This window comes from Marmota monax, unplaced genomic scaffold (assembly GCF_021218885.2).
Source record: "Marmota monax isolate L192 unplaced genomic scaffold, Marmota_monax_Labrador192_F-V1.1 WCK01_AAM20220418_F8-fsc00132, whole genome shotgun sequence".
Classification (NCBI taxonomy): Eukaryota; Metazoa; Chordata; class Mammalia; order Rodentia; family Sciuridae; genus Marmota; species Marmota monax.
Window position 1 is genome coordinate 3,722,739 of NW_026695199.1, and position 17,668 is coordinate 3,740,406.

At 33.4% G+C, this 17,668-nt stretch overlaps 1 protein-coding gene across 4 annotated transcripts in view; it reads right to left on the minus strand.

The window, feature by feature from the left end:
- Positions 1-1,244: 1,244 nt before the first annotated feature.
- The window catches only part of Cenpc (centromere protein C), a 75,136-nt gene continuing 58,712 nt past the window's right edge, over positions 1,245-17,668 (minus strand). For 3 of the 4 annotated variants that reach the window (XM_058574037.1, XM_046428741.2, XM_058574036.1), the window contains 7 exons: positions 15,653-15,712; positions 13,380-13,484; positions 12,526-12,654; positions 11,414-11,509; positions 9,301-9,455; positions 6,330-6,420; positions 1,245-5,267 (listed from right to left, as the gene is read on the minus strand). In XM_058574037.1, the coding sequence (XP_058430020.1) occupies positions 5,197-5,267; positions 6,330-6,420; positions 9,301-9,455; positions 11,414-11,509; positions 12,526-12,654; positions 13,380-13,484; positions 15,653-15,712 (707 nt within the window). In that variant the 3' untranslated portion in view covers positions 1,245-5,196. Of the gene's footprint in view, positions 5,268-6,329; positions 6,421-9,300; positions 9,456-11,413; positions 11,510-12,505; positions 12,655-13,379; positions 13,485-15,652; positions 15,713-17,668 lie in introns of those variants that run through there. The other variant, XR_006848313.2, reaches the window with a different exon arrangement.

The following is a 17,668-nucleotide window of genomic DNA, read 5'->3' on the forward strand; positions in this document are numbered from 1 at the left end:
AAAGGCAACAATTGCAGAAAAATAACTCAGGAAATTCTCAAATGTTTGGAACTCATAGACAAACAAAAATAAACCACTGGTCAATGAGAACATCACAAGAAAAATTAGGAAATAGCCAGAACTAAATTAAAATGAAAACATGTCATCGTAAAATACACGAGATAAGGCCAAAATAGCACTAAGGAATTTTGCAGCTTAAACAAAGAAAAAGCCTCCACCTTAAAAAACTACAAATGGAAGAGCAAATCAAGACTAAAGTAGGTAGGAAAAAAATTATCAGATCAAAAATCAATGAAATAGAAACACAAAGGAAGAAAATCAACAAAATCAAAAGATTAATTATTTCAAAAGTGCAACAAAACTGATTTAGCTAGTTTATGCTAGATTAGCTAGAAAGACTAAGAAAAAAGAAGAAAAATTAAACAACTACATTGCACATGTGTGCTCCAGATACTGCAGTGAGCTTTTTATATTAACCTAAACATTTCCTTGAAGACTTTCAATCTCAAGCTATTGAGACTTTGAGGGAGATTATGAACATTATGAAAATCAACTGGAAAAAATTAAAGACAAATTCTTCCAAATTTAGATATAAGCCAAATTTATTAAAACTGAAGAAATAGAAATCATCAACAATGATACTTACAAAAGAAGCTAACGCCATAATTAAAAATCTTTCCATAAAGAAAATTCCAGGTCTGTATGGCAGTACTTATAATTCTTTCTAACACTTGAGATGTAAATGAATTGCACTTTATAAGATCTGAATGACCTTCATACTAACACCTGGCCAAGTCATAATAAGCAGAAAAATTCCTTCATGGATCTAGACAAAACAAAAAATCTTTAATAAAATTTAAAATTTTAATAATATTAACAAGTTGAATCCAATGATTTGTAAATACCATAGCATAACCAAGGGTTTTTTAATACAGAAATGCAAGTACAGAAATGCAAGTAGAGTTTAAATTTTTTTTTTCACCAACAGAAGAAACAAGAAAATCAAATGACTGTTTCAGTAGACAAAGATAAACAGAATCTTAATTTCTAAAAAATCTCATCAAAATAAAAATATGAAGAACTTTCTTAATATGATAAAACATATGTGAAAAGTTTACAGCCAACATTATACTTCATATTAAAAAACTGAATGCTTGAGCACAAAGCAGGAAGACTGCTTCCACTCAACAGTATACTGAAAGTCCTAGAATAAAGCAAGATGAAAATATATAAAATGCAAAGACTAAAAGAAGTCAAAATGTCTTTATTCACAGATGTTGACAGTATACACATAATATATGCATAGAAAATCCTATGGAATCCTAAAAACAAAAAACTAATGATCTGAATTTGACGTGGTCATAGAATATAAACAAAAAGTATATACAAAAATAAGTTGTACTTCTATACATTAGAAATTAGCACTTGGAAAATGAAAAAATAAAATTTACCACAGCATTAAGAAACATGCAATGCCTACCAATCAATTTAACAAAAAATGTGGAAACTCAGGAAAGGCAATGAAATACGGGTCTTTGAACCTCCCAGAAACAGAGGAGACAACTCCCTTGGGAATGTCTTAGTGCAAAGGCAAAGAAAAAACCAGCCAATTGTATGGTAACACCCTGTTCAAAGGGAAATTCCTTACTAGCCAAGTTTTAGTTCATAACCTTGGGTTCAAATACTTGCTGCCCAGAGGTAGAGAATTATAGCCAAAAGCTGATAAGCCTAATGGGCTGCTTTTACCCTCAGCTTCAGTTTTATCTTGAAGAGGCTTTCTGACAATAAATCCTTCTGATGTTTAAACCTATATAATAAATGTGCCAAGCTTGCTTGTGGTCAGTCTTCCTCCACCAGAGGCAGGCTGAACCAAACCACCCTGCCTTTTCCTCTAGTTTATGTGTCTTTTCATAATCCCCTTACTGACTAGTTTGTGTTGCCCTGAATACACTTTCACACAGGATGGACATTTGGCACCTGAACAGGGACCAACACAGACACACAAGGAATTCACTTTTCAAGGTGAGTGGAATGCTCCTAAAAAAGATACATGTCCATTAAAGTAGGAAGGAGACAAGCGAGTCTTTATACATAGCTTGCTGTAAAATTCAGAACAGTTTAGAAGAAAGGGATCCCTATGTTACTATGTTGAAGACTATGTTTAAATTACAGGACAGCCCCATAGAGAAGGCAGTTGCCACAGCTTTTAGAATTTGTTATTAAAACTTTTCCTTGGTTACTTGAGGAGGGAGCGGTAGGTGTAAAGTCATGGGAGAAACTCAGTGAACATGCATGCTAGCTATGTGACCAAGGAACTGGACAAAATCCCCATGGTCTTTGATATGAAATTGTCTTGATCCATCTTGTAATCACATGAAATGTTTGGCTTCTGACCTGATTTCTGGCTTTAGAAACACTGTTAAAGGCTGTAAAAAATAAACACTCTTCAGCCTGTAGCATCTCCTACAGCCCTTCCCCTGCTCAGTAGAAGCTGTTTCCTGAAATGTGAGTGGGAGTTGAAACTCTGGCCACAGCTTTAAGAGAAGTTTTGCAGGGCTGGAGTTGTGGCTCAGTGGTAGAGTGCTTGCTTTGCATGTGTGAGGCACTGGCTTCTTTTTCATATAAACAAATAATTAAAAATAAAGGTCCATCAACAATTAAAAAAAATTAAAGAGTTTTTCAGCCTTCCTGGAAAACTTAAAAACTTAAAATTCCAAAAGGAAGTGAGCCTAGACGCTTGGCCAGAGACTATCAGCAGTTATCTGGTCATAAAAACAAACCAGGCCTCTGCCCATGCAGCCATTGTGATAAACATTAGGGTAATGAATGTAAATTACAAATATAGACAGACAATTTTGCCTCCTCAGTTAAAACCTCATTGGGATAGGGTCTTCAGAAAAAACATAAACTATAGCACCACATTTTCAGAGAATCATGTAAGATTTAAGACCACAGGAAAAAAGTAGCCCTTTTAAAAATTCAAGTGATTTCTGACTTGACGGCCTAAAGAGAAAAAGATGTCATGTTTAAATCTGAGCCTCTTCTGTTCTGCCTTAACTTGGTATCTTTACCACACTGTTAATAACCTCCCCTGAATGCTTGAGCACCAAGAGGGAACAATGGAAAGATTCTAAATATGTTTTCCCTTTTTAAAAAAACTTTTCTGAAGATTTTACTCTATATTTTAAATATCTGAACTTACTCTAATCTGAACTCAAAGTGAACTGATCTCATAAAGTTGTTCAACATGTCTCTTTACAAGAATAATTATGGCTTTTGTTTTGCTCTTTAAAAAACCCTATATTTTTGAGCTCATGATTTCATGGCAAATTCATATTTGAGCTTTATGTGCCTAAATTAATGTATTTTCCTAATCAGTTTTATTTTATCTAACACTCTTTGTTGAGGCCAATTTTTCAAGGGTTGGCTCTCAAATGCATTAAAAAATTCCCAAGGGAGGTATTGCCTGTCACTTGGCAGTTCAAAGAGCATAATTCATTCACCATTCTCAACATCTCCCCCTTTGTTTTTTTTTCTTTTCTTTTTTTTTTTTTAAACACAAGTGATGAGCTAGTATTTGAAGTTCTCAGATGCCTTGCTGGAAGATATGGCAACCTATTATTACAACACAAAAGAGAATTAGTAGCAAAAACATATCATACTGAATGTTTTAACATATTCCCAGGATTAAAACCATTTAAATGATGTAACTCCTTAGGTCTAAACTGTCATTATTTCTGTGCCAGATACCCACTAAATAATTTTTAACTTCCCAATCCCCTTGAGAAGCATTATATTTGGCAACTGTAACACAAATAAATTTGTAGCCAGTATGTATTGTGAGATCAACTTATCTCTATGGTATTATTTGTCATGTAAAGAGGAATAATTCCTTTTTTTTTGGGGGGGGGGGTAGTGGGGATTGAACTTGGGTACTCAACCACTGAGACACATCCCCAGCCCTATTTTGTATTCTATTTACAGACAGGGTGTCTCACTGAGTTGCTGAGCATCTCGCTTGTGCTGAAGCTGGTTTTGAACTCATGATCATCCTGTCTTAGCTTCCCAAGCCTCTAGGGTTTCAGGTGTACACCATTGCACCCAACTCTTATTTTTTTTTTAATGAAATTAAAAAAAAAAAAAAAAAACACACACAAAAAATGTGGTTTAACAAAGCCTATCATAACTTCATTCTTTCTCAGACCCCAGATACCAAACCTGTTTTCAATGTGTATGTATATTTAACTATTAAAGAGTCATGAAGAGGGTCAGCCTAAAAATAATTCACATGAAATAAACTTCTTTAGAACTGACAATCTTATAATATATATTTATAGCCCCCCCAAAAAAAAAATCAAAATTCAACTTTGTTAGCAGAGTTGTTTCCTGAAGCATTTCCTTTTAATATTAAAAGGAGCTAAGGAGGCCACATGCAGAAAGCAATGGCGCAGGGTACCACTTCCAGCAGAAAATACAAACAGAAACAAGATGGAAGAAAAGTTCGAATTGTTATAATTAAACAAATGTCATGTGAGGACATTTGCATGCCAAGCAAGAATATCATTTGACAATGGAGGCAGGGATTGTAGTAGTAGTAGGTGCAAGCCAAGGAATACCAAAGATTGCCAGCATTTCAAGAGAAATCAGAAAGAGGGAAGGAATCATTATTTCTCCAGGTTTCTGAGACATCATGGCCCTCACAACACCTTAATTTCAGACTTCAAGCCTCCATAACTAAGATAACAAATTTCTATTAGTTTAAGTCACTCAGTTTGTAATAATTTGTTACAGAAGCCCTAGAAACAAACATTTACCACAGTTCTTTAATGCTCAATAATTAAAAATGAGAATTTGGGAAAACTAATTTTAAATCAACTGACATTAATCAGCTCTCTTCTGGTAAAAATATATGTCCTATATTCATTGAAGGAGTAGTGGTTTTGGTATGCTTTTCATGTTGTTAAAATAATATCACTACAGATGATGTGTGTTCACAAAAAATTCGAAGATACTCGTCCGAGTATGAAATGTTTATCTAATACACATTTACACAAAGCTGAATAAAATTTTTATTTTAAAATAACACAATTACAAAAATAAATGTCAACTATACAAGCTGCTTTATACATGTGTGTACATGTATATTTTATACACATATACATAAATACCCACACATATTTAAACTTGCTTCATCCTTCATCTCTTAATTTGAGTAAAAAGAAGAATACTTTCATCATTCAGGAGATTTTTGATGTTGTAATAATTACCTAAAAGTAAAATAATAAGAAAATAAAATTATTTTCACAGGAATCATTTACTTTTGAATTAAGTATTTAGTCATCACCTGAAAGTTACAGTACATAAAACATAAGATAAAAAGAATTCACTTAAACTGAAAGATCCAAGAGCTAACCACCATCTATTGATCCAGATAAGGCTTGAAAAATACAAAATTTACATTATTTCATAACAAATGCAGAGTTAAGTTAGACAAGGGCACAGGGAAAGGAAATCTCTTTTTGAAATCAATCTTTGAAATTGCTGTGGATTTCCCTAAATACGTATACAGTGTTAAGTAAAATAAAATCTCAACATTTAAAAAAGACAAAGACTGGTCTTAATAATAATAAATAAGGTAATAAATAACAAAAGTGAAATATCCATGGTCAGCATCACATACAGTAGGTATATTAGTATTAAGTATTATTTCTGTGATTTTCTATTTATCAGAAATTGATACATATTGACCAAATTCATATTTACAACAGTATTAGCACATACTACAGACTACATAAACACAGTTATTATTATTGTCTCCCTACATAATGTAAGCTTTGTTAAGTTTAAATTTTTTCCTGTTTTGTTCACTATATTTATCCCAAACTCTTAAAGCAATGCTTGGTCATAGTAAACTCTTAATTTATATTTGTCAAATGGATGAATGAACAAATGAATGAATTAAAGTATCTGTTTCCAAAAATTTGTGTACTTCAATAGCACATTATTTTATATGTTTAAAATAATCCACTAAAAACTGTTCAGCTACAATATCTCAGAGACACCAGGGAGGAAATAATTACCCTTTACTAACAGAATGCAACATATGTTCTAATTAGTATTTTTATATTCTAACATAAACTTATTCAATTTTCATGTATCAATATACTAATATACTTACCTAATGATGAAAGAAAAATATGTACCAAACTGCTTTGTAATCAATTGTGTTGCACTTTGTTGATAACTAAGGCTTCCATTTTCATGCTGCATGTGAACAACTATATGGAGACTATAACTATGTGAAATAAAATGTCTTTAGTTATTCTTACCTGAAGGAACATAGAAAGAATCCCCAGTAGTTATTAAATAAGGTGATTCAAATAAAGTACACAAAAGGTCACCAAAGTGAACATAAAAGATCTGTAAAATCAAAAAGTAAAATCTCATTTCAAATTGAACTTCAAAAACCATCAAAGGAAATGCAGTAGTCAGAATAACAACTCCCCACAGATGATGATGCTCTAATATGTAGAACCTATAAATATGTTAGCAAACAGGATCTTGAGATGGCAGATTAATAATCCTTAGTAAGGTTATGGTTTGGATATAGGGTAACTCCCAAAAATTCCTATGTGAGAAAATGCAAGAATGTTCAGAGGTGAAATTATTGGATTACAACAGTCATAACTCTGATCAATACATTAATTCATTTGAATGGATTAAATGGGTGGAAACTATAAGCAGGTAGGGTTAGGGTGTGGCTAAAGAAAGTAAATCACTGAGGGTTTAAACTTTTGTCTCTGCCTGTCCCTCCCTCTCCCTTCCCTTCCCCACCCCTCATCCTCCCTCTTTCCTTAGTAGCTGGCATGAACTGAGTAGTTCTCCTCCAGCACACTCTTCCACCATGATTTTCTGTCTCCCTTCTGCCTCACACCAGGCCTAGGGGCTAAATGCTGTCAACCACGGACTGAGTCACTGAAACCATGATCCAAAATAAACTTTTCTTCCTAATTATATGAGACTTTAAAAAATAAAAAACTTTCTCCAGGAAGCAGAGGAAAAACAAGGCAGAAAGAGAAGGCAGAGACATTTGAAGCACAAAAAGACTTTGTATTGCTATAAAAGGAAACCATTGGCCAAGGAGCATGGATTATTTCTATAAGTTGAGAATAAGATCCTGGCCAACAGCCAGAGACCAAATGAAAACCTCAGTCCTATAAACACAATGAACTGAATTCTGTCAACAATATGTATAAAACTAGAGAAATTTGTAACCTGATTCATCCTCAGAGTCAGTCTCCACAAAAGAACACAGACCCACCAACATTTTAAGGAAAGTTACAGCCTACACTGGTTCTCTACCTTGTCCCTTTATTGCTTTTTAAAGCATGTGTTTCATGTTTTAAAAATGTAAAAATACTCTTCATATTATTATTACTAAGAAAAACACCTTAACTCTCATTTTTATAAGAAAATTAGAGAATAGTTAAAAGAAATAATTATCAAGTATAATCACACAGTAAGGTTACTTTTCTACATTCTTTTTAACTTGTCATTTACATTTTGAAATTGTAGACAGGAAAAAAGATAAAGTATTTTCTATATTGTACCATAAACATTACTGCAAAGATAATTTTATGACTAGTCGTGAAAATAATATGCTAAAAATAATTTTAAAATGCTCAGTGCAGTGCCTGGAAGTGCTATAATATTTATTATATCATATAAAAGCTCATCCTATTAAGTCAAAATAAAAATATAACCATTTTCCTCCTGCAGCACATTTTACTAATTTCCAACTTTTGCAATTATAGTCAATGTTACAATAAATACATATGATCAGCTTCTTCTCCTCCCAACTTTAAAATTATTACCCTAGGAAAAATTTCTAGAAATGACATCCATAAGTCACAGGGTATGAATATTTTTCCAATAATTTGTACTAACTGAGTAACTGTAAAGTGTTATTTGTTTTTAAATTTGAATCACCCTGAGTACTCTAAGTATTAAGCAGGTTAAATACTTTCAAATGTTTTTTATTCAAGTTTCCTTTTTACATAAAAAGGCAGTATAGTGATGATACCATAATATTATCTTCATTAATATTCTTTCATCATTTCACAGGGAATATTTATGCTTTAAAAAATGTTATTTTATTCTTTAAATAATGCATGGAGATAAGAGCATGTTAAGACTGAATTCATGAAAATTTCAAATTACTCAAAAACAGAATTCTTGTTATACTTCCTCCCCTTTGACCTTACTTTGTCAGTAAAAATTATTTTGAATGTGATACTTCAATAACTCATGATTTCACAGATTCCTCAAATGTCCCATACCAAATGATATTCCTTAGTTATATCATTTTTAAAGTGATGTTATAATGTTAAACATCCTTAAAATTTGACGCTTTCCAAATTCTACAATTTTCAAATTAAAAATACAGAAATATACAGATATATGCATACATATACTAAAAGACCAATTTTTCAGAATAGCTCCAACAGGGTATTAAAGAGGGAGAAAGACTGAGTGACTGTTTCACTTTGAACCTCATTATAACTTTAATCAGTAATAGTGTTATATATATATAATAGTTTTTTACCTAGTACTTACTAAAGCAACTAGCTCTTAATCTTGAGTCTACTGCTAACTACTTAAATTTTTTAAGTCTTTTAACTTCTGTTTCTCAACTGCATGACCAGAGGAATTTGGAATTAAACTTGATCTCCAAAATCCCCTCAGATATAAAATTCTTTTTTAAAAATATTTTTTTAGTTGTAGATGTGCTGAGGATCAAACCTAGTGCCTCATGCATGAGAGGCAAGTGCTCTACCACTGAGCTATAACCCCAGCCCTCAGCTGTAAAATTCTAATGATTTGTTTGAAAACTTGATTTTAAGAAAACTAGATTTTAAATAAAGACCATTCCTTAGAACTAGGAACCTCAAGGTTATAGTGCTATATACAGAAAAGGTGCTGTTAAGTTGGCTGGTTGATTCTGAACAGATTTTAAACAAAAAATAAAACATCTGGGCTGGGGTTGTGGCTCAGTGGTACAGTGCTCACCTAGCATGAGTGAGGCAATGGGTTCGATCCTCAGCACCACATAAAAATCAAATAAAGACATTGTGTCCACCTAAAACTAAAAAATAAATATTTAAAAAAATAAAAAAAAATTTATGCATTGTAGTGACAGAATTTCATTAGTAAGGAAACAGCATTTTAATGCCCCATCCAATCCAATAAAGTGAAGTAGCATCTATAACAAAGCATAAATAAATGAAGAAATATACTTACTAATATATCTTGGCCAACATGCTGTTTTCCCTTTTCTTCATAGGGTCCTAATATCAATTTCCCAGTAGAAAATAAAGGTGTATCCAAAGTTTTATATACTTTCAATCCACCATGTTCCACAAAAAACTGATATGTATCTTGTGGCTTTATAAGATCTAAGAGGAAATAGTAATATAAAATAATAGTAATGATAATGCTCAATGACAAAAACATGTACACATGTATATTATGTGTACTTCTAGATATAAAACCTGCCTTAGAAAGACAAAAATAATTAAGATCATTGATTTTGTAGCTGGAATGCCAGAAATCAAATCTTGCATTTCTTACATTAAGCTCTCTCTCTGTACCTCAATTTCCTTTTCTGTAAAAATGAATAATGATAGTTAATCTGTATTAAAGAGTTGCTGTGAACATCAAAGAGTTAATGTATGCAAACAATTTAAAACAATGTCTGACACAAAGTGAGTGCTTTGTTACAACCAAGATGGAAAATAAAATTAAATGAGAAACAAGAAAAAACTCAGTATCTTTAAAAAGTTTTACATGGACCAAAATACAAATTTATGATCATCATAACAATAAATTATTTTCTGCTGCTGCTAATTTTCTACTTGACTGATGTTTAAATAATGAGATTTTTATTTATCAAGAAAAGGCTACTAGAAGTCAGAGTTTTAACTGTTGCTCACAAATTACTATCTCAATTTCAAAAAGCTCCCTTTTATTTAAAAACTTCCTTTCTGGACCTGTAATTAATATACTCCTTAATCATCAGTTTCTGACATTATTATTTCTCTGGGAACATTAGTGTTCCCCCAGATGCAGAAAATGTGCAGATTTACCAAAGAAAGTGAACTGTTAACAACACTCACAACTTTTCTAACCTACTAGAGAACAGCAATTTTTTTTAAATCAAAGAAATTTAATAACATTTCAGGAAACCAGAACATAGGATTACTAAACTTGAATACAAAAGTCAAGAGAGGACCAACTAGGATTATAGAATTTAAAAAGTAGATTAAATTTGTAAACAAACACACAGTTAATGAATTAAAAAAGAGAATAGAGAAATTCCTACAGAAGAAGCACAGCAAAATATAAACTACAGTATGAGAAATCATTGAAAATAAGATGCTTGACTGTTAGAAGGGTATTAAAATGACTCCTAACATTATGCATGACAAAAAAAAAAAACAACAAAAACACTTTTTAAATATCAATGTTTTTTACACTAAACACTTTTCTTTTTTTTAACCTCTGTTATCAAATAATCTCAATGTAGAAATACTTTAGCTAAGACATAACATATCAAATGGAATCTATTTCACAGCCAAAATTTTAAGTGGAATACAATAATGACCTTACTGGTCTTCTGACTTAAGACAAAGAATCTTCAGTACTAACTGGTACAACTAACAGTTTTGAAGATATTTAAGTATTTCTCACATATAAATATTGCCTGGTTGGTAAAAAGCTAAATTTTCCCTAAACCCCCACCCCACTATAACATGTCCCTTGGAACCTCTTATGGCCTCCCAGAACTAAGTGTTTAATACCTGTATAATAGAGTAGGAGGCTTCTAGGATCTTGTGCCAGCCTTCAAGTTAAGGCTAGCATTTGTATGGCTGATTGATGCCCTTGATGGTGATCCTCACAAAAGTTTCACAATCCAGGTACCATTACTGGCATTTGTAGGACCAGAAGACTATCTGTGCCAGGCCAATAATTCCTGCTTGCTCCCACAGTAAGAGTATATCCTGGGATCTGCCAGCTAACATGGTAAAATTCACCATTCCCCATGAAAAGACCCTACAACCATATGTCCTAGACCCCGTGTGAGGAGACGACACTCCCGATGGTAGTGTTAGCACCTGTACTCCAGAGGACAAATGCCTGATAATACACGTCCTTGGAGGCTATCTACCATCAATGCCCCCCAAAGTTGTCCTCATATAGGCTACTTATTTGAACTGAAATTTAGTACTGAAAGAGCGGGGGGGGGGGGGGGGGGGCGGCGGCAGCGGGGGAGTATGTGGATTGATCATCAAGCCAAGAGTTTCCTCTTTCTTATTGGTAAATTACATATTTTCTGTATCATTTCTGATCTTACCCATGAGAACAATCTCTCTTGTTTCTGGGTCCTTTACTGGTGTTGGCTGCAAAGGATCTCTTAGAGATATATCAACATTTAGTATTAATTTATTCTCTGCAAAAGAAATACCAATGAAATATAAACTAGTTACTTAAAATTAATTCTCAATTATAAAAAAGTACAGTACAAAATATAGCAACAGACAAGTTGCAAACTGTCAGAGACATAACAGACTCTTCCTACTTATAAATGACTACTATAATAAATAAAAATAATAATTAAAAAACCCACAATATTTAAAATAGAAGCAAACACCCTAAACTTCCGATTCCCTATAAGGGACATTATAACATGTCAACTCTTAAATTCTTACATCATCAAAAAAGCCAAACAATGTTCTGCATATTTCCTGAGACACGCAATATACTTCAGAAAAAATTCATTTAACATGTCTGTTGTAAGCATAGTTTCAGTATGGATAACTTTTAAGATTCATTAGACTGGGGAATTTACACATGAAAAGTAAATTTACTCATGTTTTATTTTTTTTTTCTTTCTGGTACTGGAAATTGAACCCAGGGGTGCTTTACCACCAAGCTGCATTTTTTTTTTTCTTTTTCATTTTGAGACAAGGTTTCACTAAGTTATTGAGGTGGGCCTTGAACTTGTGATCCTCCTACTTCAAGCTCCTGAGTCACTGGGATTATATGCATGTACTAGGGCACCCAGCTCAATGCTTTCAAAATTTGGGAAAATGTGGACATTAAAAAGTGAATTTTACCTATAGTATTATATCTGAAGGTTTTCGAGGTAAATAACAATTTTTGGAGTGAGTTCTTCTCAAAGTACTATGTTATTGAAAATACAATCTAAGCTGGCACAGTTGCACATGCCTGTAATCCCAGCAGCTCGGGAGGCTGAGGCAGAAGGATTACAAATTCCAATCCAGCCTCAGCAAAAGCAAAGTGCTAAGCAACTCAGTGAGACTCTGTCTCTAAATAAAATACAAAGTAGGGCTGGGGATGTGGCTTAGTAGTCAAGTGCCCTTGAGTTCAATCCCCAGTGCCCAATAAACAAACAACAAACAAACAAATAAAATCTAAAAGTTACTTTCAGAAATAAGTTCATACTTCTTTCATCATTATGAAGACACATCCTTTTCCTATTAGTTACTTTTTTGACTCTTTCCACGTTTCCTTTTGCCTTTCTTTTAGATGTTACTGTGACTGGGGACAATATTCCACCAATCACAAATTCTCCTGAAATTTAACAACAAAAAAGATACAATATTATATCTGTAAAAGTAAAAAGTTCGAAACAAAACTCTTTAAATATGGTACATTTCCTTTCAAAGAAACAAAGAAAATATTACTGTTACTAAATTTTAGTAGTTCAAATAATAATCAATTGCACTTGTATCTTTAACATGCTAATCTAGAAGCATTGATAAAATAGGATTGATCTTTGTTAATTCCTTGAAATCAGCAGTTATCAGTAGAGGGTTTAAAACAAAACAAAAAAAGCAGAAGCTGGTGATAAACTATTAGTAGTAAGCCACATATGAGTGCCCTTTAACAAAGGAAGGAAATAACTTAAAGATAACACTATACTTCTTAACTCAACCTCTATCATTTTGTAGAAAACTATGATAAGAAAATGGCTTGTAAGAATAATTTTCTCATGTTCTAACAATGCAGATTTTTATACAATTAAAATCCTTGTCAGATAAAACTATAACAATACTCTACAAAACCATACACAAAAATACACCTACCAAAAAGAAAAAAAAAAAATCAGCATCTCTATAGTAATCAGACCAATAAGGATTTGAATCCTTTTCTTATCACATTGGGGGAGAAATGATGATTAAATAAAGTAATGTACCTAAATTGCAGGACACTGTCTAGCACATACTAATCATAAGTTATATTTAATCTTCTTATTGTTTTTATTATCAGACACTACAATGTAAATTAGGTTTTACCTGATGATGTTTCTTGATAATCTATTCGCTCTCCTCGCCAGTATTCCAAAGGTTTAAAACGTATTCTCTTGGTCCTGCGGACATTTGGTGTGTTGGAGGGCAAAACTAGAAAAATGTAAAAAAAAAAAAAAAAAAAAAAAATACATATATAAATGTTTAGTTGGATTATATTTAGCAGTGGAAAGATTAATATTACCTTTTAAAAGATGAATGGTTCTAGATAAAAGACAAGAAAAAACTTTTAAGATACATTTGGGATAATGATTAAAGAGAGTAAAAAATTAGGCCTTTAGATTGGTAAAGACATAAAACTTTAATACCCAGGGTTGACAGTGTTATCTGAAAAATGTTAAGTTCCATATATAAATAGTTTGTTGGCTATATTATCAAATTCCTATGTTCTTACCTATTTTTGTTTTATCTATTTTTTTGCTTAATTCAATTCTGAAAGCAGTGAATTAAAATCTCCCTCCTAATTATATTGTTTAAATTAAAATTTTCTTGCTTTATCTAGTCATTTTTGTTTATGAATATTAATTGATAAATTGTTGGTACACAAATTTATACTTTCTCTGTCCTCTTAAAGTGCTCACTTTATCATTATATGTTCTTCCTTATCACATTTATCAGTTTTAACCTTAACTCCTACTTTGCCTAATATTAACACTAGACTATTTTCTTTTTGTTCACAGTAATCTTCCTAATTATTTTTAACTTTTTATTTTAAAACCTAAGTATTTTTTAAAAATAGATAGGTTTGTATTATTTAACCAAACCCAATACTTGAGAAAGTCAATCCATTCACATTTGTTCAGTTTAACAACCTGCTTCCTTTAATTCCCTTCATCTCTATTTATTTACTGATTTATTGATTAATACCAGGAATTCGATGCAGGGGAGCTTAACCACTGAGCTACATCCCTAGCCCTCCTAGCCCTCTTATATTTTATTTGTTTTTTGAAACATGATCTCACAAAGTTGCTTAGGGTCTCTTACTAAGTTGCTGAGGCCCACCTCAAACTTGCAATCCTCCTGCCTCAGGCTCCCAAATCACTGGGATTACAGGTATGCACCACCATGACCTGCCATCTTATTTATATTAATATGAGTTACTTTACATCAATGAGTCTTCTTTGTCTTCATTTTCATTAGTTTGATTAAATGACCATTTATTTTCTCCATTCTTTTCTTGGTAACTTCAAGGATTTGCTGTGCTTTTATACTTTAATATTGGTTACCTTGCCATTCCTGATACTCTATGATTATATCAAACTGATAGCCCTGGAACTAGAGTTATAGTTCAATGGTAAAGCACTTGCCTGGCAGCAAGCTGAGTTCAGTCCTCAGCACTGCCAAAAAATAAAAATAAAACATATAACCCTATTATCAAGCAAGATATCACTGGTAAAAATGACACATTTTATACTACTTTTACTACCCCTTTTTTGCACCTTTCCTCCCCACCATATCATTTCCTCCTTATCATGCCAAGTTTTGTTAAATAACCAGGATTACAAGGTATATCTCTAAAAATCCTTAGTTAAGCACTTAAAAATTCCCTGACATATTATGTCATATCATGTGGTACATATATACTAAGCTAATGGGCAATGGGTCACACACACCCTTCTATAATCTCCTCTTTAAAGTATGGTAGAGACCTGTACTTTAGAGAACCATGACTTTGTTCTAATCAACAACTATGTCAAAAGTAGTGGGGTGCCACTCTGTGATCACATTATTTTATCGACATACTACTTTACATATGGCATAGAAAGCCACTCCATCACACAAACATGAGCTGTTCCATGAATCTTGACTGGTAAGTATCTTCTGGGGAACCGTGGATTTTGAATCGTCACATGAATCTCTTCATGGGCTCACAGTTCTCAACTTTGTCTATTTACCATTCGAGCCACTTAAGAATTAACTGTATAAAAGTGGAAGAAGCTGTTGGGGATGGATATTATCTACTTAGCAATTACATTTTCAGAGAATTTTTAATTTTGATTACACAAAATGAAAAATCGCTACCTACTACAGGCAGAATGAGAAGACTATAAAACCTTATAAATGGTTAACAGACTGACTCAGTGGCCTATGACGACTTATTATAAAATTTATGAGAACTAAATGTGTGATTTTAATTTATCTACAAAGAAATCCAAATAGTATTATTACTTCCCCTGCTTACAAAAAATTAAGCTATATTTAGAAACAAACTTAATTCTAGTTTTCTTTAATGGAAGTATTACAAGATAAAATTATTTTACTTAATTTATGATGTGTTTTCTTCTCTGGTGACACTTTAGTTCTTTTCAGTCTTGAGTCATCTGAAAAATGCAAAAGATAGCATAATGAGCAATGGTTCTTAATTCCATGTTGATAAAGTATGTCATTTTGCCAACTTCTGTGTAAATATTTTAAATACTGCCCTAATAACACATTTCATAACATTTTGCTTTCATTACAAAGAAATAAAAACTAAGGAAAAACAGTGCTTCCATGAACACATCTTGAAAGTGTAACATTTAAAAATAACAAAAACCAGGGCTGGATTGTGGCTCAGCAGTAGAGTGATTGTCTGGCATGTGTGAGGCACTGGGTTCAATCCTCAGCACCACAGAAAGAAAAATCAATCAATCAATCAATCAATTAATGAATTAATTAAAGGTTAAAACAAACAAACAAACAAACAAAACCCAACCAAACAAGTTTTCTATCGCTTATGGACACAGGAATAAGCTATTAGTGGATAAAAATGCAGGGCATGATAATGAATTCATAATATGCTAATTATGTCATCTATGACTTATCTGCAACTTTCTCTTTAAAATTCTAAAACAGTACAAATGTCCTCAATTTACCAGAGTGTCAAAGAACTCTAGGGTTCTCAATTTTACGTATGATAAACAGCACTAAAGATAGTTATTATCAATTCTTTCCCTTCCCATGCATAAAGTTATTGATGGACCCTTATTTTATTTACTTATTTATGTGTGGTGCTGAGAATTGAACCCAGTGCCTCACACATGCTATGCAACCATTCCTCCACTGAGCCACAACCCCATTCCCCAACTATTCTTTATCAACAAGCAAAGACTCATTTCTTTCTTGAACCTCTATTTTACTTAAGACTTGTATTGTTGAGAGCCACAGCCGAAGGGGCCCCAGCAAACTTCCAGCTGCCAGCAAACTTCCAGCTGCCGGCTGATGATTGGCTCACAGCGGCCCCAGCAACATCTAGCTGATTGGCTCCTCGGCCCCAGCAACATCTAGCTGATTGGCTCCTCTGCGGTGATGCTCATTGGGCTGTTTCCCTGCCCTTTCAGACCACGGAGCTGCTCATTGGGGGACTTTTTTGGCTCCGCCCACGTGACCCAGCCAATCGGCCTCAAGAGCAGGAGGATTGTGGGAGGTGGAGAGAAACTTGTGGGGGAGAGAGAGGCTTGTGGAAAGCCGGTGGTGGCAGTTGAGGCTCTGAGGGTTTTTCCTGAGAGGCTGTTTTGTTTGGCGTGTGTGGTTCTAAAAATAAAGTTAGTTTCTTTTGACAAGTGGCTCCTGATTGTGCCCAGCCAGACTGCGGCATTTGGTGGCTCGCACGGGGAGCAACTGAGGGTAAGTGAAACTGCTCGCCCCTGAGGGCAGGGCGAGAGGATGGGTAGCCATTTTAAGATTCCTCTTTTATTTTGCTTCACTTTTGTTTTAAGTTGCCTGTCCCTGGAGATGAGTGAGACGGAAGAAAAACCGCTCACATCTGAGGAAAAACTATTTACGTCTGAGGAACAGATAGGGAGAAAGGACGGATGCACATGTCAGGAGGATAGAAAGGCTATAATGACTTTTTGTTGTTCCCTTTTTATTTCATTCTGTCTCGGTTTTGTTTGGCGTCATCTTGTTGGGTTGTATTATAGTAGAAATATGGGATCAGAAATTAGTAAAAAACAAACTGAAAGAGTGTTAAGTAAATTGTTAGAGGAAGGAGGCATCCCAGTAAAATCAAGAGCAGTCAGGGCATACGTTGATACAATACAGAAATGTAGCCCATGGCTTTTTAAGGAGGAGTTGTTAAATATATCACAATGGAACCATCATGGTGAAGATTTAAAAAGAATAGAAAAGAAAAGCCCAGGGACTCTGCCAGTTGGCACATTGCCATTGTGGACGTTCATATCTTGTTTGCTTAGTCCAAAGCCTTCAGTTCAGACAATGGTAGAGGAAGGAGAAGACATAATGATTCAAGTAAAAGAGACTGAGGATAGTCCACGTTTTGCATTTACTATCCCTGC